This window comes from Sardina pilchardus, chromosome 14 (assembly GCF_963854185.1).
Source record: "Sardina pilchardus chromosome 14, fSarPil1.1, whole genome shotgun sequence".
Taxonomy (NCBI): domain Eukaryota; kingdom Metazoa; phylum Chordata; class Actinopteri; order Clupeiformes; family Clupeidae; genus Sardina; species Sardina pilchardus.
Genome location: NC_085007.1, coordinates 939395 through 951894, shown reverse-complemented (window position 1 = coordinate 951894; position 12500 = coordinate 939395). Strand labels below are relative to the sequence as shown.

Sequence of the window (12500 nt, the reverse complement as noted above, 5' to 3'; positions counted from 1 at the left end):
ACGTGTAGTTGTGCTAGAGACGTGTAGTTGTGTAGTCGTGCTAGAGACGTGTAGTTGTGTAGTCGTGCTAGAGACGTGTAGTCCTGCTAGAGACGTGTAGTCGTGTAGTCGTGCTAGAGACGTGTAGTCGTGCTAGAGACGTGTAGTTGTGTAGTCGTGCTAGTCTTGTAGTCGTGCTAGAGACGTGTAGCTGTGTAGTCGGGCTAGAGACTTGTAGTTGTGCTAGAGACGTGTAGTCGTGCTAGAGACGTGTTGTTGTGCTAGAGACGTGTTGTTGTGTAGTCGTGCTAGAGACGTGTAGTCGTGCTAGAGACGTGTAGTCGTGCTAGAGACGTGTTGTTGTGCTAGAGACGTGTTGTTGTGTAGTCGTGCTAGAGACGTGTAGTCGTGCTAGAGACGTGTAGTTGTGTAGTTGTGCTAGAGACGTGTAGTTGTGTAGTTGTGCTAGAGTCTTGTAGTCGTGTAGTCGTGCTAGAGACGTGTAGTCGTGCTAGAGACGTGTAGTCGTGTAGTCGTGCTAGAGACGTGTAGTCGTGCTAGAGACGTGTATTTGTGTAGTCGTGCTAGAGACGTGTAGTCGTGCTAGAGACGTGTTGTTGTGTAGTCGTGCTAGAGACGTGTAGTCGTGCTAGAGACGTGTAGTTGCGTAGTCGTGCTAGAGACGTGCAGTTGTGTAGTCGTGCTAGAGACGTGTAGTCGGTGCTAGAGTCGTGTAGTTATGTAGTCGTGTTAGAGTCGTGTAGTCGTGCTGGAGACGTGTAGTCATGTAGTCGTGCTAGAGACGTGTAGTCGTGCTAGACGTGTAGTTGTGTAGTCATGCTAGAGGCGTGCAGTCGCGCTAGAGACGTGTAGTCACGCTAGAGACGTGTAGTCGTGTAATCGTGCTAGACACGTGTAGCTGCTTCCTTCCGCTTGTGTATCAGCGCTATATGGTCAATGTTTAATCGAGGGGCGAAGCGGCTACTGTAGCTGACTGGGTTGCTTTTGTCCGAGTTCAGGAGTTGTTCAGGTCGTCTTAATCACTCGGATAAGGTTCTTATGTCTGCAACAACACCCCACACTACCTAACCCCCTCCCCACACCCCACACTACCTATCCCCCTCCCCACATCCCATGCTACCTAACGCCCTCCCCACACTACCTAACCCCCTCCCCACACCAAGTCAACATGCAGCAAATGAAGACGTTACAAAAAGTAGAAATTATCAAATTATTTGAATAAAATGGAAAATCAAGAGCAAAACATAAATATTAATGAATGGAAGGATAGTGTTTGTGTGTGTGTGCGTGCGTGTCTATGAGTGCACGTGTGTGTGTATGTGTGTGTGTGTTCGGGAGGGAGGCTCCTACTCACTCGGAGTTGTGCCAAAGGACCCGGTCATCAGTGGACTGCCAGCACCTGCAGGGACAGAGGAACGTTCCGCTTCAGAATCTTCTCTTGGCCATTTCATTTCGTTTCATTTCATTTCATTTCATTTCTATTCCACAAGAAACGACATCCAAAGCAGCTAAGGCACGCTCTCCCCTGAGGGATACCAGTTCTAAATAGTTATTCCTGCATCACTACGGAGGGAGCATCTGCGAGTCCAAGCGAAGGCCTTTTATCTGCCTGACCTGTGGTTCTGTGGTAGAGTCTGGTACCAGCAACTAGTGGCTCTGATCCGACATGCGGTCAAGACCCATGCAAGTCATGCCCAACACAAGTCTGGTTATAATGGTTTCAATAATGTGTCTTGGGCAATCTGATTACAAACAGACAGCTCTACACAAGTGTTAACAGCACCAAGACACACTGGGATTCCATCACTCAAACCACTTGCCGAAGGGGTCGGACATGCGTTTGAACACTAATCGTGTATGTTAATGCACTCTGATGTGTCATCGATAATGAGACTTCTAATGGATGTGATGCTGGCAGTAACGAAACAGAATTCTCAATAATAAGTAGCACTGTATGTTGTCACGGCGATGTTCTCACAATGCCAAAGCTTGTTTGTGGTGTGTGCAGTGGATCCAAAGTAAAACCCCTGGAGGCCTTGGAAAATTCCCACTCCTGTGATTCTCCTGTGTAATCAAATTTATGAAAATAAGCTGCACATGGGCCTGTGCTCATTGCCGCATTCATTTGCACTGACTGTACTTGTCTTGTGGCGCCTCATTTCTTCATAACAACTTGGAGGAATACATTCTTCAACTGTGGCCCTGTGTTTTCCTATCAAGGACAATTGAGTGAGAAACAGATGTGGCTTTCCAAAACTATGCCACGGTCATTGGAAAACTGAATAATCCAGTCCACCTTGTTCGAAATGCAAAAAAAGCATCAGCTTCTGTGATAAAGAGAAGAAGTTGGTAGTAATATAGTGGATTAGGCCTACTCAACTGAGACAACAGAGAGAGTAGGCTTCTTTGATACGTAGAATACTCAGAATACCCACTCAGAGCTGAAGTTCACCTCCAACTATAATTCTAGAATGTGAAATATTCATCACTGGTGACACCACATCCATTAAGAGTGCTGGAAAAATACGGTCCACACCACCACACACCATCCACCTCAAATCATAAACACATGGAGGAGTTTACTAAATACTATTTGGTCTCCGTCAAATCAGAAAATATTAAAACCAGAATAAAAAAAAGTCATAAGAGAGACATGTAAGAAAATATGAGAGAGAGAGAGAGAGAGAGAGAGAGAGAGAGAGAGAGAGAGAGAGAGAGAGAGAGAGAGAGAGAGAGAGAGAGGGAGACTCAATCTGAATGACCTTTTTTTTTTTTTAGATGGTGAACCATCACGGTTTCAAACTGCATAGCTAAATAACAACTCACCGCTGGAGTTCTGGGAGTTGCCATCCACCACCGAGGGAGGCATTTTTCCCTCCATTTTGAGAACGAAGGAATTTTCTGGAACAGAGCGAGATTGAGGCAAACGTGAGATGATTGGTCTCTCTCTGAGCCATTAAAGTGGCAGAGACCCCCAGCCGACATTAACGGGTGTGAACCGATCGGAGATTAGCTCGACAGAAGAGTTATATAAGTGAGCCAGAAATATGAGGTAGTGTTTGGGCCGCGACACACACACACACGCGCCACCATGACCTACTTCAGCTCTGTCCCAATTTTATGAAGCTTCACATGTCGAACAGGAGCCAGAAAATTCAGAATTTTGAAAAAGTGTACAACATGTAAAAACAACTGCATTTTACCTCACACATGCAAACACACACACACACACACACACTTTTTCCTTGCCTTGTCCTATCTACAGACAACTACAAGGATGCCTTTTGTAGCTTCTAGGCTCTTATACCGTTGGTTTAATGTCTCTATTTGAACTAAAGGAGAATTGCGGATTTCTCACATAAATCTCTATTTCTCATACTCAGTTGTACAGTACCTAGCCTGTGTTACTGCATCCAACTGCTACAACTGCCAGGTAACTACTGCACAGTGCTACTGTGCACTCTAGGGGATGCAAATGCAACGTATTCCACACCAAATTCACCAGCAAATATTACCTATGATTTTCATGACTTTTGAGGAGCTGTTCAATAAGAGTGAAAAGTCACTCTCAGAGAGTGGGAAGGTGAGGTTAATTAGCGTACGGTCAACCGGGACCAGAATATCCACATACACGTATGGATTTAACATACTGCTCCTTCCAAAGGCCAGAGTATGTGTGTGTGTGTGCGTGTGAGAGAGCGAGTGTGTGTGTGTGTGCTGATGTGAAAGGGGGGGAAGACACTGACAGCACAGGAAATGTCCTCTACAGTAATTTCCCGCATATAAGCCGCATTGTGTATAAGCCGCAGGACAGTGTTTTATGCAAGATAAAAGAAACAAAACCATATTAATACCATATTAACTGTCCCTGTGTGTTAACCTCATAGCTTAAGACATTTTGCAAAATCAATGTATAAGCCGCGGCTAATAGTCAGGAAATTACGGTATAAGACCACAGACATCTTCTGGCCCCAGAGTTGTACCAGGAATGAGAGAACTTCTGAAATAAACACACACACACACACACACACACACACACACACACACACACCTTACCTGAAGGCCCCCGATCAGAGCGGTTTGAGGTGTATTTGTTGACATTCTTTTTCTGTTGTGAACGAGTTGACTGCATGTCAAAGGAATGACCTGTAAGAGGACAAACATTTCACACGATCCAATCAGACACATGGCGTATTCACAACCAACCAATCAAAGAGAGAATAGAGATTCACATCAATCAATCAGAGAGAATAAAGATTCACACCAACCAATGTGAGGTGGCCATTTTGTCACAGGCGGTGGATTGGCCCACCTACCTAGGGGCGTGTGCAGGGCCACATGCTCCTGGTAAGGGTTGAAGTACTTGTACTGCTTCCCACAGAACTCACAGGTGTAACTTCCTGTTTCTGCAGAAAAGAGGAAGTAGGATGACGCTTTAGTGTTACGACACGACCCGGCAACAAAGCCTACCTACTCTCCTATGGAGCAGAAGAGGAGATCAACCAAAGATCAGTTCAGCGAGAACATTGGAAAATGAAATTGGACTTGGGCTGAGACAAAGGACAAGCTATTTCTAAGGAGTTTAAGGAAATAAAAAAAAAAAACCACATGAAAACAAACTCAAAAAATTAACTCAATTATGTCAAGGAGAAATGGGCTAAAAAAAGGAATCTTATTTGAGTTCCCTCTGGGTGGGAATGCCAAATGGCCTGAATTCCCTCTGGGTGTGAACGCCAAAAGGCCTGAGTTCCCTCTGGGTGTGAATGCCAAAAGGCCTGAGTTCCCTCTGGGTGTGAACGCCAAAAGGCCTGAGTTCCCTCTGGGTGGGAACGCCAAAAGGAATCTTATTTGAGTTCCCTCTGGGTGTGAATGCCAAAAGGCCTGAGCCACAGCAGGCGGAAATCTACTTTTCCAACCTCAATACACGGCAGGTCTCCCACCTTACACATCAACATCAATGACCAAATGTCTCTTCTTGGACACCATATTTGGTCTGTACAGTAGGCTACAATAAAAGCTTTCTTTACGTGAGTGCAACAGCCCTAGAGCTAACGTCTCCTTACTCGTCATAATGATCATTGCCAATGTTATTACAGTTATTATTAGGCTATGATTATAATTTAAAGATTGTTTACATTTTACGTCACACTGCTATTTTTGATGTTGATGTAACGGTTATTGCCATTCTGTGTTAGCCTGGAAATCCAGACTCCAATCAGGAGTCAGGGGGGTGTGGCTAGGAGTAATGAAAATGGCCCAACTCGAGGGGCGGCACTGGGCATGCATTTGAAAATATCGCTGCGCGCCATTGGATAACACTACGACCAATGTTTACCGGTACTGACTGAATCCCGACTTCAACGTAGCAGCGCTGTCATCGTCTGTTTAGCTTGACTCTGGCCCCCCTATATCAGATACACCGATGTGATTGGTGCAGCTCGGCTCCAACCGCATGGGTAATGAGCATCATTACTGATTGCCAGAGTGACCTAGCCTGGCACGCCCTCCCAGTGACGCAACGCCGTCAGGCTTTTGCTGCTGGTCTGGTCAACTGCTCATTGAGAAGGATTTCTGAGTTCCCGAAATCTGCGGAACTGCCCCCTTTGGTCGAGAACCAATCAACTTTGAGCAGCTCCAACGGCTCTGGGTAGAGGCGTGTTCAAGGCAGCGGAAAGAGTGTTGTTATTGGTTTAAACTCGGCAATCCGCTTTCTGACATCTACCAGTAGCAAACCGAGGCACTTAAAGGAGGCGGGTCAACCAGCGCTGGCAAGAAACCGTGATAGCACAGGCTGTTGGTCAGACTAAAGTCTCGCAGAGCCTTTGAAAGTCGATGGTAATCAGGCTAAGAGTGACCCGCTGAGCAAACCCAAATTGTGCTCTCACGAGAATTCTGGATTTCCAGGGTAATTGTGTGTCGTATCTATTGGATATTATGGTCTGGTATGCATAAATAAACGTAAACCTACTGGATATTATGGTCTGGTATGCATAAATAAACGTAAACATACTGGATATTATGGTCTGGTATGTATAAATAAAGGTAAACTTACTGGGTCCTATCTTCTGGTATCCCTCCGCTTCCTCCTTGGCCTCCTCCACGGGGATCACATGGTCGTACGGGTCTGATGAAACCCACCCAAGAATACGGCAAAACAAGAGAGAAGGAGAGAGTCACCACAGGCATGCTGTAAGAATGCTGCAAGACGCCTCGTCTTCTGTTCAGGCGGGATTCTGTTAAAACACTCCATTGCACTGGTTTTCATCATTTAAACATGTAAGCTATGTCATTAGTCAAGAGTGGATTTGAAAGAGCTGATGTCCTCTAAAGCAAAAGACAATGACAGCTTGAGTGTCTTTTCTCCCAGTATCATTATATCCTTGCTTTTAGATGTTTAGATCCTTGTACTGTAGATGGCAGCATACAGGCTTGTTGTAGCACACCTTACGTTAGAGTCTTTACACATCCGCTTTGAATTCCGATCGCAGTCGGAGTCATGGAGGAGCTTTTGTAGCAAATGAGCGGTAGGTGTAGCCTGTAGCACCAATAGCAGCTAAGAGAACATACTGTCACTCTGTTGATAGGCAACTGCTAGTTTCCAGTCACAATGACCGATGTCAGTTCTACTGCAACATATGAGTTTTAAACCGTGTTAAAGTCTGATGCATCTACATAAGTTTTAGGGTGAAAAAAACAAACTCTGTGTAACCTATCAACAACAGAGCCCAGAATCAAATTGAATCGCATTGTACTGCTGCAAATGTTGACGTATCTAAAATAATTGAATCGATGGCTTAAAGAGTGAATATCGTATCAAATTGTGATGAAACTGGTGATTTACACCCCTCCCATCTACCGTACATCCCAAAATCCCAACAGGAAGTGGTTTGGTTGGGGAAAGGGCATCCTTACCATCTACTGCATGCAGGTCCCGGTGCTCCTGGAAACAGCTGTAGTACTTGTACTTTTTCCCACAGACATCACATGTGTAGCGGAATGAGTCTGTAAACAGACCAACAACACACTACATAACTGTCTGCATAACGCACTCACACAATCACAATACATAACTGTCTGCACAACGCACTGAGACAATCACACACGCTATATGCACACTAATGAACAACACTGCACTCTTCATACAAATTGGCCCTGGTGTCTCAACTGCCCAATGGCAATCAACAGCGCTCACTCATATTCCAATATACACTACACTACAGGTCTAAGTTTGGGGTCACTTAGATTTCCAATCCACACATTATAGACACAACACCAGCTGAGATCAGCCGCATGGTTTTTATTTTTTAATCAGGGCAGCAGTTTTCAGGTTAAAGGGTTTTCGACTGTATGTTGTAGAAAGAAATGGCTGATCTTTAATGCAGTAATATATATATATAGAACTTTAATGCAGTATCTACAGTACTGTACATTGCTCATTATCAGCCACCGTTCCAATCTTCCAAAGGCACATTCTGTTCACTAATCTGATATCATTGTAAAAGGTTTACTGAGAAAACACTGGAGAACCCTTTTGCAATTAGGCAAGCACATCATGCAATCTGAAAACTGCTGCCTTGATTAAAAAAAATAATGCAGCCAAACTCAGCTGGTATTCTGTCTACAATGGAGTGGACTGGAAATGTCCAAGTGACCCCAAACTTTTGACCGGTAGTGCATGTAATACGATGGTTTACTAATATCTAAAAGGTAAAAGCAAGAGTGAGTGAGTTCAGCAGACTGTTTTATCTAGTGCCGGTGCTGGGCGATGTTCACCACACCCCGATATTTAGTCTCTAGTGCAGACAAGACATATTCTAATTTGAACAGTCAGGTTAAACTGCTGAGGAACGTTGGGCCAGACTAATACAACAACACTGAAATACAAATCACTTTGACTGGCTTCAAGGAGTATTCACTGTGGCTTTTTATAATTCCACAGTTGAAGGTCTGGCCTCCTTTTAAAGAAACCTTTTTCAAAGGCCTTAAATGTGCCGTTGTAATGACATGTTTGAAGTGGGTTTCCTAGCAATGCTAGATTAGAGACAAAAATAATGACTATATTTATATCTCTTTGTATCTGGCGAGGGACAAATCTTACACAAAGTACTTGACAAGGCAAGCATGAAGGATAGAAATGACTTGCTTTGGTAACACACCTGGATAGGTTAACCCTGTGTGAGGGTCAAAACCAATAAAGAAGAGTTTAATGAACTCCTCTATTAAGACTTGTACCACCAACAGGAGTTAACTTACCCAGGTTAGTTACTCTACCACATACTGTACTGTATGTGCCACACCCCAGCCCCAATCCTCTATCTAGTTCATGGTGTACAAACTAAACTCAGAGCTGCTCAATGCTCATGTGTGTCTCTGTGGCTGTGTGCCATCAACTAGATCCTCAGGAACAGCAGGCCGATCCTGAGCTCATGTACTCACTGTTTACGGACGGGGAGGCAGCCTCTCCTGAGACACCGTCCGACTCTACAAGGACAAAAAAGGACTTTATTCATCATAACCTACAAGACAGAAATGGAGTTTGTTCATCATAACCTACAAGACAGAAATGGAGTTTGTTCATCATAACCTACAAGAAATAAATGCAGTTTGTTCATCATAACCTACAAGAAATAAATGGAGTTTGTTCATCATAACCTACAAGACAGAAATGCAGTTTGTTCATCATAACCTACAAGAAATAAATGGAGTTTGTTCATCATAACCTACAAGACAGAAATGGAGTTTGTTCATCATAACCTACAAGACAGAAATGGAGTTTGTTCATCATAACCTACAAGACAAAGCACATCTACCTCAGCAGCGGTAACATGGGGGATCACTGTCATATTGTCTAATAACAGATACAATCACTGTATGAAATCTGATAAATGTATTTACAATAGAACTTAGCCTGAGATCAAATGTATAGCACAGTAGGCTGGAGAACCAAGACGAACCACATGTGAGTTTGCTCTGCAGTGGGGTGTCTTACGAAGCTCGATTAGTGGCTTAGCGAGGTATGTTGCGCTCAAAACCAGGGTATGCTGTCATACGAAAGCGGGTTTGTTTTAGCGTCGCTGTATCACCATGGTATCTTATGCTCGCAACCAAACCTGCTCGGGAGCGGGTTATGTGCTTAGTTATAGCTCAAATCGTGAAATATCACCGCCCTCTGACCAATTCTAACCAATCCATTATCTTGAAAAACGAAGTTATCTCACGTGTGCTAATCTGTCATACTTTGAACCGGTCCAGCCCCGCCTCTGCAAACATTTTGAATCTCGAAGGCGCTTTTAACTATGTTGTGCGTGCAAATATGTCACTACTATGGACATGCATGCCATACAATATCTGATGACCATCGACTTTTTGATGTTATAGGTTAGACACTAAAAAAGACCACCCTAGATTTCGCTACCGCTCATAAATGCGGAAGTAATCGTTTTTAAACCTAGGCTGTCTTGTGCGTCTCCACGTTTCCCGATTGGTCAAAATCACCCCAACCACGAGAACGCGCACAGATCTGAGCTGAAAGCCTAGTTTGACAAATTTATCACATACCTGCTGTCGTAGGATCACTTAACTTAATACCCGAGTTGAGGCTTTGTGCAGCCTCGATATGTCTAGATAACCTAGATTTGTCTAACTTGCTTCGTAGGACACCCCACAGTTCAGTCTGGCAAAGAGGCCATTGACACCCATTTCAAAGTTCCAAAAAACCCAGGTACCAATCACAATCGCTTATTACGCATGGGGCGGGGTTTATATGATGATACCATGTCTTCTACAATGATCGATGCCGCATGCTGTTTAGAGCTCAGCAGTTACTCATGAAGTTATCAGCAGACATACATCTTGTTTTGTTTACTAGCCCACCTTTACCTGTGTTAAGCACCCGCTGCAACCCACCTTGTGCCGGATGTGAACACCTGTTCCTGTTCTTCCCTGTGACAGGTGAACATACCTCTGATAGATGCTATGAATAATGCTTGTCTGTATGTGTGTGTGTGTGTGTGTGTGTGTGTGTGTGGCACAGCTGTGGTCAATAGTGTGTAGTGTGTGTAGAGAGTGTGTGAGTGTCTTACCTCTGTGTGCGCGAACATGAGTTTGAAAGCAGTTGTAGTACTTGTACTTTTTCCCACAAATTCCACACACATAGGATCCTGCAGAAGACAACACACACATGAGAAAATGCAGACGAGAACAGAACACACACGGTAAGATAACTGCCTGTTTCCAGAGGCGCACATCCGGGTTCCAGAAAGTAAAAGTCCTGCCGTATATTATTTCTACATGTGCACTTAACACAGGTGATATCACTAATTATCTGATCTACCTGGCTGCTAATTAGGATTAACTGGTTTAGTAAATGGCTGGACTTTCTGAACCCGGTATGTCTGCCTCTGTCTGCTTCATCTATCAACAGGATTGTCTGCTAGACCAACTACGGACCACCTAACTCCCCAAATACCCTCACCCCCCTCCAGAAATAAAATTAAATACACAGTACTCATTGAACCATTTTCAACAAGTCTCGCACCTTGCTTGTTGAGTTAAGAGGTTTCATTTGATTTTCTCTGAACTGAGCCGGTCTTGACAGTCTGATGCTATTTGTGTTACCAGTAGGCTAATCGTATTCCATACACTTCTTCATCAGTCACGCTGATCATTTTTAACATAAATCAAGACTGGCATACAGTATAGGCAGCGTTGCAAAAAATGTCACAACTTTGCTTTGGAGTCGCACTTAGGCAGTTTGAGAAACACTGACATAAAATATGATATTTTACCACATCTGCTTGCAATCCGCTAAGAATAGCTTGCGAACCAGACCACACTCTGAGCAACTCTGCACTAACTACACTTAGGCAAGCATCTACTGAAAACAACACAAAATGAGTTTGGTAAATCAAATGATTTTCAGATTATGTGGGAAACAGTGATGGTCAGTTCCACACACACACACACACACACACACACACACAATGCTGACCTCACTTATTGAAATGGCAGAGAAATGGACACAACAGCAGCGGTTATATGGTCACACACAAACAAACACATATACACACACACACGCACAATGCTGACCTCACTTATTGAAATGGCAGAGAATTGGACACAACAGCGGCGGTTATATGGTCAAACAACACCAATCACAGACACACGAGGAATGTGTATTCCCTCAAATGGGAAAGCCATTGCTTCCATCAACATGTACAACATTCAGCTCGCCTGGGAATACAGTTTGGAACTTCTGCATGTGCAAATACAGTTAAGTCCAACTCTGTGAGAAACACACACCCAGACAGGAAGCCTGTGCAGATATTTTGGCTCCACGGTTAAGTTCACCGAAGGGCCTCCTTCTGTTTTACTATACGATGACGTCATTTTCAAAAACAATTCCTGTCTGCCGTTCAAGGCCAGAGCCCACAGGGGGCGCTGAGAGCTGATTGGCTGTGTGGGGATTTCACTTGGGAGGATTGAGCAAGCTGATTGGCTGTGTGGGGATTTCACTTGGGAGGATTGAGCAAGCTGATTGGCTGTGTGGGGATTTCACTTGGGAGGATTGAGCAAGCTGATTGGCTGTGTGGGGATTTCACTTGGGAGGATTGAGCAAGCTGATTGGCTGTGTGGGGATTTCACTTGGGAGGATTGAGCAAGCTGATTGGCTGTGTGGGGATTTCACTTGGGAGGATTGAGCAAGCTGATTGGCTGTGTGGGGATTTCACTTGGGAGGATTTAGCAGACGTGCTGAGACGTGCAGCATTTAGCATTTCCTCTCCCTGCAGGGCCAGTGTGCTGTTTCACCACCAGACTACTGCTCTCACCACCAGACTACTGCTCTCACCACCACCAGACTACTGCTCTCACCACCAGACTACTGCTCTCACCACCACCAGACTACTGCTCTCACCACCACCAGACAACTGCTCTCACCACCACCAGACTACTGCTCTCACCACCACCACCAGACTACTGCTCTCACCACCACCAGACTACTGCTCTCACCACCAGACTACTGCTCTCACCACCACCACCAGACTACTGCTCTCACCACCACCACCAGACTACTGCTCTCACCACCAGACTACTGCTCTCACCACCACCACCAGACTACTGCTCTCACCACCAGACTACTGCTCTCACCTGCTCTCACCACCAGACTACTGCTCTCACCACCACCACCAGACTACTGCTCTCACCACCACCAGACTACTGCTCTCACCACCACCAGACTACTGCTCTCATCACCACCACCAGACTACTGCTCTCACCACCAGACTACTGCTCTCACCACCACCAGACTACTGCTCTCACCACCACCAGACTACTGCTCTCATCACCACCACCAGACTACTGCTCTCACCACCAGACTACTGCTCTCACCACCACCAGACTACTGCTCTCATCACCACCAGACTACTGCTCTCACCACCAGACTACTGCTCTCACCACCAGACTACTGCTCTCACCACCACCAGACTACTGCTCTCATCACC

The 12500-nt window shown here is 45.0% G+C and overlaps 1 protein-coding gene across 1 annotated transcript in view; it reads right to left on the bottom strand.

Moving 5' to 3' along the window:
* znf618 (zinc finger protein 618) overlaps window positions 1–12500 on the bottom strand; it is a 38553-nt gene that overhangs the window by 9082 nt on the left and 16971 nt on the right. The window contains exons 4-11 of the mRNA XM_062554273.1: window positions 10083–10160; window positions 8437–8481; window positions 6913–7002; window positions 6053–6124; window positions 4269–4406; window positions 4057–4146; window positions 2827–2901; window positions 1355–1399 (exon numbers count right to left, since the gene is read on the bottom strand). Coding sequence (XP_062410257.1) covers window positions 1355–1399; window positions 2827–2901; window positions 4057–4146; window positions 4269–4406; window positions 6053–6124; window positions 6913–7002; window positions 8437–8481; window positions 10083–10160 — 633 coding nt within the window. The remainder of the gene's footprint in view (window positions 1–1354; window positions 1400–2826; window positions 2902–4056; window positions 4147–4268; window positions 4407–6052; window positions 6125–6912; window positions 7003–8436; window positions 8482–10082; window positions 10161–12500) is intronic.